Source organism: Panthera onca, chromosome B2 (genome assembly GCF_046562875.1).
Source record: "Panthera onca isolate mPanOnc1 chromosome B2, mPanOnc1 haplotype 2, whole genome shotgun sequence".
Taxonomy (NCBI): domain Eukaryota; kingdom Metazoa; phylum Chordata; class Mammalia; order Carnivora; family Felidae; genus Panthera; species Panthera onca.
In genome coordinates, this window is record NC_138343.1 from 10,832,597 (window position 1) to 10,849,088 (window position 16,492).

General features: G+C 44.0%; 1 protein-coding gene across 3 annotated transcripts in view; it reads right to left on the bottom strand.

Moving 5' to 3' along the window:
• Window positions 1-3,657: 3,657 nt before the first annotated feature.
• The window catches only part of RNF144B (ring finger protein 144B), a 181,295-nt gene continuing 168,460 nt past the window's right edge, over window positions 3,658-16,492 (bottom strand). For all 3 annotated transcript variants that reach the window (XM_060614710.3, XM_060614709.3, XM_078446600.2), the window contains exons 5-8: window positions 14,168-14,372; window positions 11,989-12,133; window positions 8,532-8,621; window positions 3,658-7,380 (exon numbers count right to left, since the gene is read on the bottom strand). In XM_060614710.3, coding sequence (XP_060470693.1) covers window positions 7,240-7,380; window positions 8,532-8,621; window positions 11,989-12,133; window positions 14,168-14,372 — 581 coding nt within the window. In that variant the 3' untranslated portion in view covers window positions 3,658-7,239. The remainder of the gene's footprint in view (window positions 7,381-8,531; window positions 8,622-11,988; window positions 12,134-14,167; window positions 14,373-16,492) is intronic.

The window sequence follows — 16,492 nt, forward strand, 5'->3', positions numbered from 1 at the left end:
CGGTGTACAGAAGCTGAGGTTAATTATTGTGTTCTTTCAAGACACTTAAAAAAAATTAAAATAAGGCTAAGAGGTTCTGGGCTGGCTCATGAAAGATGTTTCTAACTTTGCCACTAACCCATTGTACGTATGACCTTGTGCTATATCATCTAGCCTCTGAATCTCACCTCCAATCTGTCAACTGGGGGAGGGCCAAAGTAATATGTACTTGTCAGAGTAGTATAAAGAGCAGAAGAAAATGTGTTTGAAAGTACTTTGCAGGGGCACCTGGGGGTCAGTCGGTTAAGCGTCTGACTCTCGGTTTCAGCTCAGGTCATGATCTCCCGACTTGTGAGTTCGAGCCCCTCATCAGGCTCTGTGCTGACAGTGCAGAGCCTGCTTGGGATTCTCTCTCTTCATCTCTCTCTGCCCCTCCTCTGCCCACTCTGTCTCAAAAATAAACAAACTTAAAAAAATAAATAAAATACTTTACATACCACATGGCATTGTGTAAATGTGAGTTTTTACAGTAACCCCCCCTCGGCCAAAAATTATTGTGTTGATATGAATTCTGCCTCTCTTCACATAGCCTCCATTTTAATTGAGCATACAAATAGATAAATGTTTGTGAAATATTTGTGAAAAAGCAACATAAAGGAATTTTTTTTAACATTTTTTGTTTATTTATTTTGAGAGAGTGCGGGGGAGGGGCAGAGAGAGAGGAGAGAGAAAATCCCAAGCAGGCTCTGTGCTGTCAGCACAGAGCCCAATGTGGGGCTCGATCTCATGAGCCATGAGATCATGACCTGAGCCGAAGAGTTGGACACTCAACCGACTGAGCCACCCAGGCGCCCCAACATAAAGGAATTTTTTTAATCTAGAAAGACCACCTTTTTTCTGAGGAGACCATTCCTCCCTCAACACGTACTCACAAGCTTGAAATGAATTAGCCCCCATCTTCTCCTTTGGGAACAGTGTCTGGTCGCAAACTCGTCACCCACACTCACAGCCATAACACACACAGTGCAATGGCTCCCCTCCACTCACCTCCTAAAAAACAATGTCCCTCTGACATTCATGATCTCATCCGACCCTCTGTGCCTGAGCCATGACATGACATGATGTTGTAGATAAATGGTTGGCCCCGGACCACACCACCGATCCAGAGCAAAGGGACGCCTAGAACTGCAGTCATCTTCTTGCAAGCTGGGTATCTGTCCCCTAAGCCCACACCGTCTGGACCGGTAGAGGGCAGGGAGAAGAGAGGACACCACCTGCTTGTTCTGTGCCCAGGGTGACGTCAGATTTGCCAACCCTCTCCTAACTCTCCATTCACATGCCCTTGTGGTACCAAAGTCCCAGGGCCAGGCCGGAATCGGGACACACAACATGCAGGGCAGTGTGTGGATTTCTGGACTTGTTTGCTTTTAGTTAAACAAACGGGCTGGCCTCAAAAAAATAAGTCCAGACTGATCAATAATCAGTAGTCTCCAAAAAGAAAATCTGCCCCTCCAATCACACCAGATCATTAGGGAACTACAAATGGCGAACGTTAGACTTAATTCCTTTCTCACCTAAAGCCTGAATTCTACTTCCAATATACAAAAAAAAAAAAAAAAAAAAAGAAAAAGAAAAAGAAAAAAGAAAAAAAAAAGGAAAGCTGATAAAATTGTACTGATAAAATTCAAAAACATAAAGACAGAAAATGGAATTCAAAGCACAACTTTAGACACATCAGAAATTCAGTCAATAAGTTCATCATTTAGAGCCCCATTTCTCATTTTTAAAACTGCCAATTGACAGATTTAATGATAAGTCACAAATACACATTATAGCACAAGCTGTCAAAGTTAATTTATTCTGAAAAAGAGAGAGAGAGAGAGCAGCGGAGGGGCAGAGAGAGAGAGGGAGAGAGAGAATCCCAAGGAGGCTCCATGCTGCCAGCAAGAGCCAGATGCGGGGCTTGATCTCAAGAACCATGAGATCATAACCTGAGTTGAAATCAAGAGTCAGATGCTTAACCAATTGAGCCACCCAGATGCCCCTAAGCTGGTAATGTTAAAAGGAAAAAATTTGGATTTGAAATAACAACCATGTTGGGTGTTGATTGTAAATATTAAAGGAAACCGTGAGACCATACTTTCTATTGTGGAGAAGAGCCAAACATTTTGGCATCTGAGGTAAGTACACAGACCCACCTGTGATTCTAGTCCCAACGTTAGCAAGATACGCAAACCCCAGGGAGTGACTGGGGTTGGTCTCAGGGGTGGCCACCTGCCCCAGGCAGGCTGTCAGACACACCAAAACACAGGCTCTAAGTGATTACTTGAACTAATAAATAATTCTCTTACATATACCTCCAGAGGCAGGTAATTGAGGGTGGAGTTCATTCTCTCGGTACTCACAGATCCAGGAGTGAAGGCAGGCTCAGAATTTCCAACTAATGAAAGCACAAAAGTATCTCAAGGGAGTCTTATGTTCATTTTCTGGCTGCCGCTCATCAGTAGTGTGGCCCTTGACCAGACATGAACATAAAACCACTGCTTCCTTGATGAAATGGATCTAATATCTACTCCATTTATCTCATAGGATTGTTTTCAAAAGTCCTTTAAGGAACATGTAAAAAATGTATCTATCTATCTATATCGTATTATAATTGCTATTGAATTATTTGAAGAAATTCATTTCTTGCTCATAGAGTTGGATACCATCTTTGGGGTCTAAAAAAATAAATTTATTATCTTACAAATGAAAATAATTGAATTACAGAAAAACCTAATTGTAATTCTCCTTCAGATTCACTTGGCTTATAATTTACATGGCAATGAGTTTGCTGGTTGGGCACTGATTAAAATCACCACTGTATAAAGTGGTTCATTCAATAATTCTTTGGGGATACAAATTCAAGTTTAGCAAACAATGACACTTTAAAAATGAAGTAATGTTGACATTTTAGGAAATGATTAAGGAAACGAAGAAACCATAACCCAAAAATCTTTTAATATGATCTTACTGATTTCCTCAAAAGTGAATGATTACAAAGTGAAATTTGAATTGTTAAGTCAGTCCTAAGTCTTTATACTCAGGTATCCAATCACAACCATTGAACCAATGTTCAATAGAAAGGCATCAACCCCAGGAGACAGGAATGTGAGCTTTCAGTTTTGCATAAACATAAGTTCTAGTTGTTAACCAACTTTCAGCACTCAACCTTTGGTGAGTCCTGCCTTGAATACTAATCAAATGGAAATGACCTTAACACTAATGTAAATCCTTTAAAATTCATCACGAGGAAATACATTCCTCCAACAGACTTGTGAAAGGTGAGAGCGGACCACAGAGAGCAGGCAGTCCAACCCTCATTTTATAGAACTTTGATCCCTGGCAGCATTCATTAGAATGATCAAAGCCCTAAATTATTGGTTGTTTCTCTGGATAATTACCAATGCCCATGCAGTGACCGTGTGGGATATCGCACATACAACAAAAGTGTCTGCAACGAGTGAAGGCATTATACTTCTCATTTCTTTTAAGAAACAGGGTAGCAAGAATTATTTCCATGAATGGTATAACAGATTTGGGTGCTTTTTGTAAATTCAGAACCTAGGATTTAATAGTGCTTGGTGGCTCCTGGAGGATAAAATCAAACGTGTCTAGAAACGTGCAGCACAACAAAGGTTAACCACTTGCTTTCTTGCTCCACGTTTATTGGGGCAACAGAGACTGAAACAGCTATTTTCCTCTCAAATAATCGGAAAAATATAATACAACAGCAATTTCTTAAATACATAACAAAACTTTCTGGATCGTGAATCAACATGAGATGTAATAGTCTATAGATATCAACTTGACAGCTTTATAAAATGTCATTCATCTAAGGCATTATGAAATTATCTTCAGAGCTGCACATATATACATGGGTCTATATACATAAAGGCATCCATTCATGAACACAAGAGTCAAGCACTGTGCAGAGAAGGGTAAAATAAGACGCATTTAGATTTTGAGTAAGTTTTAAGAGACAATTTGGGGTTTCAAGAAACAGTGATTTACATTCAAATAAACATGTACGTTTTGCAAATCTGGATAGGTAAAATTTTCATGATGCAGGCTACAAGAAAATTCACACTGTGAATTATTTGTTTTTCAAAGGCCTCTTTATCTAAATAGAGATTTCAAGTCCAGAGCTAACACCCATCGTGTGAACAAACAGAATGCCTATGATTCTAAAATTTGCTTCCCTGTGGCCTTCCCCCTCACCTCCCTACCGGATAAGAAGAAAAAACTTCCCAGAAGGGGCAACAGCTAGTTGTCGGCCCCTTACACCTGCTAGTGTTTCCGGGTGGGGGGTTATTACATCCAGATTACAACTGGGTGAAGGAGTTTTGATCCTGTTTCAAAAAAACTACACTACTCCAAACACAAGAGTTTTTGCCACAACATCCAAACATTGTCACATAGACCCATATCTCTTCCTAGTCCGGAAAGAGAATCCCTGGAAGACAGAGCTCATGGACAGAGGAAGGAGACAGGTTAAACTGTCTCACTGGCCAGTATGCCAAACAAAAACATCAGTCTCTTTATCTAAGTTGTCAGTTCCCTCCTTTGTAAACAAGGTTTCTAGACTGGCTTGCTACTCACCCTTTGAGGCACCGGCGATGTATCTGGGTTTAACCTACCAACCTATTCCTGTTGATTCTGACAGTCTTACACAGGCCTATTCGTGTAGCTATTTAAGGAAGAAGTCACTACTTTCCAGGCACTTTTCAACATTTAAAAACTTAAATCCAGTTGTTTGAAATCTGTTTCAAAAAAGCAACCCCCACACCCTATCTTGTATTTAAAAAAAAAAAAAAAAAAAAAAAAAGGAGCTGCTTCTGTTACAGTATCTCTGTGAGAAAACAAGTTCCTTCAATTTTGCCAAGGAGACAGTGTGGATGTTCTCTCCTACCTTTAACTCCAAATTCAGGAGTTCCGCCTCTGATAACACAGGATTTTAGGTTACTTGAAATCAGCCCCCGTTTTAGAGATTCTTTGCGGAATAGAAGCTTCGAGAGTTCGCTCATGCCAGGGTAAACTGCCACTCCTGACACTCTTGATACAAAAATTCATTTTCAGCTGAGTTCCCGTGATCCCCTGAGCAGTTATAAATGCCCTGTGCTACAATGAGGCAGTGTTAAGACAAAGCAAATCACTCAAATATATGTACACTTCTATTTATACTAATAGGGAATACATTGATCGAAGAGAGTATTCTTGTTCTGACATGTTCAGAGTTTCAAAGGAAAAGAAAGACGCTTAACATTGAGAAGTTTCCAAATAAAAATGATTAAAAATGCTTTGGGTTGGTTGCCATTCTAAAGTTTTCCGAGAGTCCACATCTATGTTCTGTACAAATGGTAAATAAAAGTGTACACGACGTAGGGATGGCCTATACGTAGATCAGGTATCAACATGTATGTGGGAACCAAAGTTCCTTAAATGTACACATCCCCACTTAGGACACATTCCATTACACAGGCAAAGCATCGTTCCTTAAGAATAGGTCCAGGATAGCAGCAATTTAACAACCTAGTTACCCAGTTACCTCGGGAAAACATCATAGGTCCAGACAGTCCCAACGCACTGTCCCTCGTTCCAAGGACAGCTCTCTAGGAGCACTTTACATGTTCCCATGAAGCACCAGACTACGTTGCTAATGGCAATTATGACATCCTGTCATTGGAGAAAAAGTTACTGTCTTTTCAAAACCCGTGTATTCAAAAATCTCACTAACGGATGACGGGAAAACTAAGTCGCAACGGGGCTATACCAACCTAAACTATTTATGATACGTAAAGCAGTTACAGTTTCTTTCTTACATTTTTTTGTTGTTTGATCAGTGCCTTGTACACACAGGAAGTATCTGGCTCGCCCTAACAGAGGCTTCCAAGAGCAATATTAAACTTTGTTGAGAGCTGCTTGCACTGCGTTTGAAAATAGGTAACTAGCTTGATTATCAGTGTTTTTACACACTGACATGACATGACACCGTGCTAGGGTTGTTTTAAAAGAGTTGGGTTTACGAGTCTATACCTTTTGTTAAGTTAGGAACTTGCAACCAAAATTTACATATTTAATATGCAAAAAAAAAATCATTAGGTTGATTTCTAATAAAGTGTATTAGTCCCAGAAGGAAAGACAAAATGGCTTTGAGGAAACATTTGTTTTGTGTGTACCATGGGAAATACTCGCACGTGCCCAGTGGACGGGAGGGTCTAGGTAGGTGGCAAATTATATGGATTTCTAGATGTACACATGGGACTTTGATAGTCACTCTTGCTATGGACTTTCAGGTCCAGTCCTAAATGTGCTGGGTGCAAGAACGCAGGGCTCAGGAAAGGTCTCTGTTATCTACGGTGAAGGATTTGAACCTCTGCCCCCTGACCCGTATTTCACATCAGACAATCCTGCAGACCACAGCTACTGGCTGGAGGAGAGTCTATCACCTTCACCAAGCTGCACTTGCCCAGGGAGAGCCGCTCCGTCAGACCACATTGTTTTACAGGCTGTAGTCCTCGCACTGGGAAAAGACACCTCCCTCTGCACAGCAGTTTTGTGCTGGAAGCTGAGATCACACAAGGAGAAACCCATTGTGTTTCTGCCAAGTCACCGTGGGAATGCCGGCAACAGCACGCCCGGTGGCTGGCCGAGGCCGAAGCCAAGTACCCACTCCTGAGCTAAGCAGCCTGCTTTGCAGCTCTTACAACAATCTCCTCTTAACCGGTGTTATTCTTTCCCTCCCCCAGGGGGGTCTCTCCCGCGTATCTCTTGGTGGTCAAATTGACACAGAATGGACGCTGGTGCTCAGTTGTGATGTGTGTGGCCAACCGCGACAACACATTTATTACACTACAGGTTCACTCGGGCTCCTTGAATCTGGCCAGCAGTTGAACAGTCCGGTGGGATCCTCCGGGGTGGGGGGGGGGGGGGGGGGAGGTGGGTAAAATGATGATGGGTTAGCAACCCATTCCTTCTCAGCAACCCCAAAGCTTCCCGACGTGCTCCACAGACACAGCCTACACCGCACAGCCCGGTTCTCTTCACACGGGAACACGTGCACCAGGGCTGGGCCTTGGTGCCAAAGGCAAGTTCAAAGTCTGGACACAGGCACTTTCGAAGGTTGGCAAGGAGGAGGCAGGTGCGCTAAGTGGGGCTTTCTCACTGTGCTTCTCGTTAGAACCCCAGACATCTGTGGCACGTGGACGTGAGCAGAGACCTCTAGGTTGTGGATGGGTTGTGCTTTTTCTTCTTGCCCCGACAGGACTTGCAGACACAACAGATGATGCAGGGGGAGGCCAGGAGCAGCAGGGGTGAAGTCACCAAGGCGATGATGCCCAATCCCACCAGAATCCCCACCACCTGGAAATGTGGAAGAAAAGGCTACTTCAGCAGTTAAACCTTCTTGTATGTTTACTGTACCATCTGCTAAAGACCGAATGTGTGTTTCCCCCTCAGCCCCAGAATTCATATGTTGAAACCCTAATCTCCAATACAATGGAATCCGGAAAGGAGGGTGGTTGGGAGGTAATTAGGACACGAGGGTGGAGCCCTCACGGTGAGATTAGTGCCCTAAAAAAAAGATATTAGAGAGCTTGCTTCCATTCTCGCCACTCTCTGCCATGTGAGGACACAGTGAGAGGAAGGCCATCTACAGACCAGGAAGAGAGAGGGTCCTCACCAGAACCCAACCATAAAGGCACCTCGAGTCTCCAGAACAGGGAGAAATACGTTTCTATTTTTTTTCAGCCACCCAGTTTATGATAATTTATTGTAGAGCCTGAACTAAGACACCACCTCAGGCACGCAAAACAGTTACCAATCATAGGACCTTGTAGCCCAGTGCCTGCATGATCTGAACTGGATACTAACCAGGGAGACGGCAAGAACTAGATCGGAGGGGAGGGAACAAAACAGACATTAACTCGAGCAAAAGCTCTGTGTGACCCCAAACTGTTGCTCTTGGCGCTCTGGCTCTCTCCCTGAGTTTCCTAATAGTCTCATAGGGATATTAACAATGATTGCTAGGCTATTAACACTGGCACCCTTAAAAGGAACGCAGCCTTTAATGAATATGAAACGCTATTAAAAATAAACCAGGACTTCCTTTGAACCTGCCACGGAAACACAATGGCAGGTACAGAGGGATTTAAGCCCCAGCAGCGGCTCATGGGATTTTAGAGCACCGCCTTTTATAGAAAGTAGGACTTAGAGGGTTTTAGGAAAGTCGTTCTACCATTTTTTCGGGAGGAAAGAAGACCTGCCTTCGTTCTGCAGGTGGCTGTTAATTACCCGACTGCTCTGGGCCCTGCCCTTCCACTTATCCGCAAGGGGGTCATGTTCATGAACTTCAGGCACTTGCTGCATTCCCTTTCCCTGGCCCTGCTCAGGGGCTCCCCAGAACCTCCAGGGATGGATGCGTAAGCAGACAACAGGGTGGGGAGGAAGAACAGGTGGGCTTTCTAAGCCCTCCCAAGTCCAGTGTATCTCGTGCTTCTTAAGGGTCAAGGTACCTGTGTTCGGTTCCACATCACTGAGGCTCTCGAGTGGCCAAGCTTATTCCTACACGGCCCTTTGTCATAATGCCTGAGGAAAATGTCATTCTGAAAAACAAGGAGAGAGGTCTCAACAAACACGCTGTTTTGAATTGAGAGACAAATACTAACCACACTGGATCTAACAGATGCGAACCATATTTTGCTTGGTGGAAGCAAACGCTCTTTCGGGCGATACTGATGAACAGCCTCCCGGAATCCCGAGGCCGCGATCTTTACGATGTATCTCGGTACTTTTACAAAGCACTGAGTGAAAAGAGATTATAATCAACAAGACTCTCGACTGAGTCTTGAAAGGCTCCGTGTCCTGACCGATCCTCTTTGAAAGGCGGCTCTAGAGCAGGTGCGATGTGGAACGAAGAGCAGTCTTCCTCGGCTGGAAGGCGGCCACAGTAGAGCAGGAGAGGAAAAATGCCAGCAGCTGAGGTGGGAACTGCAGGCATGAGATACTGAGAAGGTAACTAACCAGGCGGGGGAAGAAGGAGAAGAAATCACAGGTGAGGGGAAAGGCACTGGGGAGAAGCAGGAGCCTGACCAAGAGAAATGACAACGGAGAGATGAACTTTGTTGGGACGATGACGGCTACGGTTTGGACAGGCTGAACTTGAGAGACACTTGAGCCATCCAAGTGGTACTGTCCAAAAGGCAGCTGATTCCACAGATCTGAACTTTGGGGTACTTTGCCTTGGGTACTGGCAGATGTCGGGGGGAGGGGCAGGAAACAACACAGAAGTAGATGAGATCACCCGGGAGAGAGTGTAGACTGGAGAGCAAAGAGGATGTTGGTCACAAACATTTGGGTCACAAAGAATGGGTCAAGGGGAGCCCGGGAAGGAAACGGAGAAGTGGCCAGAAATGCAGAAGGGAAGCCAGAAGAGGTGTCATCACTGAAACAGACAGTTTAGGTAGGATGAGGACTGAAATATCCCTTGCATTTCACTCAAGGCCTTAGAAAAATACAGCTGGGGAGTGACAATGTGGCACGCTGAGTGTACTTCAATTCCCGGAGGCAAGTCAGTGTCAACGACAAGAGGTGACTATGTTGTTTTGAGGCCTGGCTCAAAGAGGAGGCTGGGGGAGAATGGGAGTATGGGAGACACATAGGTTTGAGAAAAGTGTGATTCGTTTTCAAATGGGACACAGCTGCACATGTGATGTTAGTGGAAGTTGAAGTCACAAGAGAGAGAAGAGGTAACAGAAGGGGACAGGTCTCTGAGGTACCCACAGCATAAGATGAAGAACACCTCGCCCTCTGAAGACAGCAGGGATGGGGACGAAGGCAGGAGCAAACTCAACACCCCAGTAAAGCTCAAAACCACGCTGGGTGGCTGTCTGTCTCACGCTTGGCTCTCGGACAACCATCCTGCTCCCAGACCCGCTGCTCTGAAACTTTCCCACAAACAAAGATCAACACCACCATCTGACACAGAACACTTGTCGAGGGGAAAACGTCATCACCAAGAGGCCAATGCCCCTGGCTAAAACCGAGAAAATGGGATCTCAAGAAACAATGACCAGAAAAAGATGCTTCAGTATTTGAAGCCTGTGCATCAGCCTTTTAACATCTGTACCATTTCATCTCGAGCGTCAGAACAGTCCAAGTAACAGAACAGTGTGTTCTTTGCAACGCCATACCCCAGACATATTCCAGCCAAAGGATGGACAGATCTGGCACACATATTTACTCCCTTACATTCTTGCCGCTTAAAAAGAACCTCATGGGCTCAGCCTCCTTGTGGCTATGAACCCAATTAATATTCTGGTTAAACCTGAAGGAAAACAGAGAAGATTTCTTCCCTTTGTAAAACATGAGGGCTGTGCAGTCAGTGAGAACCTCACTCAGAACATCTCACGTTTGGAATCACGACAGCTCTCAAATATCACCCTTAATTGTAATTCGGGGGGTTATGATAGAATTTTTTTTAAGTGGAAACATTTCTTTCAACCTGAGCTACTGAGCTTCTGAAGTCTAAAATGTCAATTTTCTTTTCCCCAATTTATACCTCTGCTTGAAACACTGAGATCGGGCTGATTAAAATTCTTACTCACAGATGTCGTCTGAAACAACCTATCTAGTTTTCAGTTAAAAACCAGGCATGTGGGGGGCGGAACGCATCCCGTATTCACTGCACACGGACTCGCTGGGTGTGTGTGACACTAAAACCCCACACTAACTGCTGATCGAATTGAAGCAAACCAAGCCAACGAAATGAGAAGTTGAGAGAAGAAGGTCCCTGCCCCCCACCAACATGACGGAGGCTCACACGGATATGGACGCATTTTCTTCGTCTGGATTGCCAAAATAGTGAATATCTCTTCCTATTTGGGGCAGCTCACATGTGCTAGAGTAAACGCTTGAACTGAAGCAAGATTGGCTCATCCAGCCTTCACATCACCTTTTACCTCTGGGGTTACCATTAGCCTTGGCCCGGGACTGAATGAGCTGTACTCGAATGGGCAAGACGTGCTTCATGAATGGTGAGGGAACAGAGTGAGGGGGGCAGACCCCTGTGTCTGGGAAGGCAACCCTAATAAAACAATAGCAAAACTGCTGTCATGGCAGTGAATGAAGTGGTTATTGAAGACATCTCATGGATTTGAGTGGCTTTTTTCTTTAAATTCAGAAAGAAGACGACAACCAAAGTACAGTAGGCAGAATGGCGGCTCCCCTACAGACGCCCGTGGCCTAATCCCCAGAATTTGAGACTATGTTGCCCTTACGTGGCAAAAGGGACTGTACGAATGTGATTACATTAAGACCTTCATGGGGGAGTGTAGTCTGCATCATCCAGATGTGGCCAACCTAATCACAGGGCCTGGAAGGGCAGAGAAGCTTCCCCAGCTGTGGTCAGAGGGAGCCGTGAATTGGAAGAAGGGTCGGAGAGATGGGATGTGGCTGGCTTTGAAGACGGGGAAAGGGGCCACAGGCCAACGAATGCGGGCAGGCTCTAGACACTGGAAAAAGCAAAGAAGTGGATTCTTCCCTAGAATCCAGAAAGGAATGCAGCCCGAAAGACCCTGTGATTTTAATCCAGTGAGACCCATGTCAGCTTTCTAGAAGTAAAGATAATAAATCTGTGTTGTGTTAAGCCACTGTGTTCGTGGTGATTTGTTACAACAGCAGTGTAAAATGAACACACGGATGATTCTTTATGGAACAAGAGGAGACAGTGCTCCCAAAACAGGAAATGTCCCTAAAACAAAAAAAAAGCTTGCTTGCCTTTAAGGTTGAGGTGACACAGTGAAGGTAATCAGAGATTTTATAGACATCTAAAGTGGAGAGTATCACTGAGAACAGTAAATGTCTTTTACAGGACAAACAGAGGCTCATTGTTTCCAAAGGAAAGGCCATAGGGTCCCGGTGGTCACACCGATACAGAAAGACCACGTGAGAAGACTTCCGAGTGGAACTTACATCCAGGTTCTGGAGACAGTACCAGCAAAACGTGTGCTTGCAATTCTTGCACATCATCTGAGCACAGCCTTCGTTGCGTTCGATATAAACCCGACAAACAGGGCATTGCTTAATGGGGGCTTCTGTGTCTGTCCCAAAGAGGGCCCTAGAAACAAAATGGATGAGAAATTATAGGGTGCGGATCAAGAACTCTGCCTGAGTTTCTTAAAAGCTAGAACCACAAGGGGTAGACTACCAGAGCTGGGGAAGAGTGAGCTGAGTGTAAAGAATTAAATAGTTAACTAACACCTTTCTAGATTCCACTTTATGGTCACCAACTGAATTCCTGGGGCTCCTGATGGGTAGGTAGTGAACCCTTCCTTATCCGTGCTGAATTCACTTCCATGGAAGAGGGTGGGGGTAAAAATTGGAGAGACACAGATTATTAGTCATTCAGATAACTCCAAACAGAAGAGAACCTTTATTTATCTTTGGCTTGAAGTGAATTATATAATTGTATTTTCCACACCTGGCTTAACTCATTATTTGGAGTATTTCATTCCCTGAGCACACACTGTCTAAATAGGAAATGCAAGCAGTCCACTATACAAGAGAAACAGGAGCTCAGGATCTGAGAGGGCACAGATAAACCTCTTATCTAGTGATCTGTTCAGACAAACAAATGGCAGAGGTTGAGGGAGTCAGTGATCAAGACTTTAAAGAAACACCTGGGGTGCCTGGCTGGCTTAGTCGGTACAACATGCAACTCTTAACCTTGGGGTTGTAAATTCGAGCCCCACACCGGGTGAAGAGATTATTTTAAAAAAACAAAATCTTTAAAAAATAATGAAATAAAATAAATGCCCAATATCATTCAAGAGACCTGCTCCAGATGGATGAATAGGTCAACACAGGCTCACAGCCTTAAGGGGCACAGAAAATAAGTGGAGCTAATTGAGGTGGGAGGGTTAGGGAAGCCACAGCCCGGCGCTGCACTTCAGCCACTGTTCATTAAAACCAGCACCCAGCACACGGAGACATCAAGTTCACAAAGTGTTGTTAGATCCAGGATCGGAGCTGGTACTCACCATAACCTTATAGAGCACTGGGACAGTTACTATTTTAATTCCTACCCTCCCCCTTTTTTTGCAAATAGAGAAACAGACTCATAGAGGCTGAGTGACTGACATGAGGTCACACAGGCACCAAGTGACAACGTCAGATCTCAACCCCTCTCTCCTCTGGGATCTTTGCACTATCCTGTGACACCCACAGACCTTACTGCCATGGCAGTGAAAATGCAGAAGGTACTGGCTAGGAAGGTCCACGCCTGCCAAGTGCATGAAGATCTATTTTTCCTCTTGATTTGTTTGGTCTAAGATTCCAGCCCAGCATCATAGCCAGGTAGTGTTGCTATTCCTGAAGAATGGTTCTACACACTCGGAGGGTGCGGGGTGAGTAAGCCAACTGGACTCTTAACACTGGTACGTCTGTTCTCACTGATGCAGAACAGCCATAGCTTTGAGCAGAGCAAGGGATCAAGCACAAAGGTCTCTCACTCTGGGCCCTTCTGCTGCCGTAAAAAGTACTGAAAGGTACAGATTTAATTGCTGCTCGTTGTAACAAAATCTGAACCTTGGTGCCATCTTTTCAGAGCATAAAGTATCGAGAGATGAGTTCTCTTCCTCTTGGACCTAGGAATTGATTACTGCACTGTCCTGCAGGGCTGCTGTTTCTACTGCTGTGCTCTCTTTGACGTGACTGGCACACCTCACAAGCTGGCAGCATAATCAGGTAAGAAAATAATCCCAGCACCACTTTGCAAGCAAGAAGAATGAGGTCTGTCCCTAGCAGGTGGCCAGCACTCCTTGGCAAATGGTTGTGGACAAGCCGTGACTTCCTACTGAAAACCAGTGGTCTCTGTGCCTCCTGCCTAAAGAGAAATCAAAATTTATACAAGCTCTAATTTCAGCAGTGGCTGGAAGATCCTCCAGGGGTAAATACCTAAATTCCCTTTAGAAATTCTTCTTTCGTTATTGTTTGTTAACAACTTACCAATTCTGAGACGCTTCTCAGGGAAGCTCCACAGGGAAGTGACTGATCTCTACATTCCATCACCAGATAACTCCTTTGCCAAGAGACATATTTGGGGTTTCTGAGAAAACTAGTGAATAATCCCCAAGGCCATTTCCCTTCTTACCCGTGCTCTGTCGGCAGGACAACAGGCTGACTATCTCTACAGGAGACTTCTGCGTGCCAAGCATCCTTGCAACAGGAGCAGAATTTCAGGTGACAAGAAGGACACTCCACCAGTACGGGCTGTCCCGGGTCACTTGATGCAACAGGGCACACTGTCTGACAGTCTGCGACAGGACACCATGTTCGGTGGGGGTCCAGGTGAACTTCTAGAGTGTAAAAAAAGAAAATGTGATGGTCTACCTGTCTTGCGCGCAGGCTTGCGGTTTTCCTCCCCTTCACGTTTCTCTGTTATAGGCTAACATCTATGGAAGCTTGGTAAAATCAAGGGCAGCGATTTCTACCACTGGTCTTCAGAATGGATCCAAACGTACAAGGTCACTCAGCCCTGCCGCATTTCTCAAAGTAGGTACTAATGGAATGCCCTTCTGAATAGATAAGGAGTGTTCTCACCAACCAAAATCTGCGATTGTTTTTGGAATACTTCTCACCGTTCGTTCAGTACTCAAAGTAAGCAAACATCTCAAGTCCCTGCTATCGTTATTTTGGGTATCATCTTAGAGGAAAATTGGACCTGAAGGGCCCACCAAGGCAAAAGAAAAAAAAAAAATACACAAAGGATTTTGTCCTTTCAGGCACTGAGAAATAAGTAGTTAAGTTTCTTCTGTTTCTTAGAGGGAAATGAAAGAACAAGGAAGAAATCGAATAGTTTAGGGACCAAACAGCATCTGTCTGGTGTGGCTTAGCAAAAAAGTCAGATTACCTGTCAGTTTGTATATTCCATTGCCCTGCCATATGCTAGAGACATTTGCAAAAGACTCACATGCTCCAAAAACAAAAGGTATGGACTTTCACAGACCACAAAATGATAGTCGGTTATATACTACCCATGAGCTAGATCCACGTGGCATGTAGGAAAGCATATGGAGTTGGGGGTAAGGCCACTGTCATTCTATTCAAATGTTTACAAATTTTGTTCAGTCTTCTATTTTCTATTTCCTAACAGACCCCATGTTCTTGTCACATAATGTGACCTTTAAGGGAACATATCATGCAAAAAATGATGTTATTTGAGTAGTTGAGTGGCCCGTTTTTTTTTTCTCTGAACCAATGTATTCTGCAAATTTTAAACCAATGAGATTCCAGTTTTAAATCTCCCAAGGCTTGTGATTCTTTGTAATTTCCACACTGGAGACAAACAGACCCAGAGAGTGGTGCAAAAAGGAAATGAAGGCATTAAGTCTGAGCTTAGTTTTAAAGGTGATAATTTTACAAATTCAGTATCAGGGGAAATAAGTCCAAAATGTTCAAGTAAACACTGTCTGCATTAATCTCTCATCCAGAAAATGCAACAATCAGATCTATGCTCATTATTCAAAAAGAGCATCCTTACACATAGTGTCTTATCTAAAAATTGGGGGGAGCTGGGGTTGGAGAATTATAGGCCAAATATAATCAGAAAAGGGAAGCCTATTATGATTCACAGGTCCTCAGACCCCAAGAGAGATGGATCCTTGAGAAGTCCCTAAAACTTTGGGACAGCCTGGTTAGAAAGTCAAGGGGACAGTGACACACACATGCTCCAAGGTCTTGACCTTTTATTTCCACACCATTTATACTTTCTTTCAAACTCTTATTACTGCTTCACAAACACTAAACACTAACACACTAAAGAAATGAAGGTTGGTATGTAAATTAGAGCTAAGGACTCCCACATCACATACCTACTTACCACCCATTCTAAATCAGGGGTCTTTGAAAAGTCTGAAGATAAAGAAGGAAAAGGAAAGGAAAGATACATAACATAGTTAAATTTATAGCATCCCTGCAGATCAACCTAAAGAGATACAAACATACAAACTGTCCACATAACTCTAATCCAAATTAGTTGGTAGACATTATGACCTGTTTGTTCCTACCAACTTATTATTTCAGGGAGCTGGGATGCCACAATAAAAGCAGGATCAATAAATATGACAGCAGTTAGATTTCGAGAGATTCCCGTAAGGAAAAAAATCTGAGGAAGCAATGCACCGGCAGAGCCCAATGCAAAAAGCAAGGGAAGAGTCTGAGCCACAGAAAACCGTGATCTCGTGTATTTTTGTCCACTTTGACAGCACAGAAATGACCAAGCGAAGGAGCGTGGAGGAAGGGACCAAAGGGACACATTACAGCTTTCTACTTATTTCGTTGTTCTTTAAGGATAGCTTACAAAACTTAACTAACACCCAAAGTAGGGTTACCAAGAAATAGATTCTTACTCTATCCAAAAGTGATATTGGCCACTCTAGCCACTTCTAGAGTCCCTCAATATCTGCCCCAACCCCTT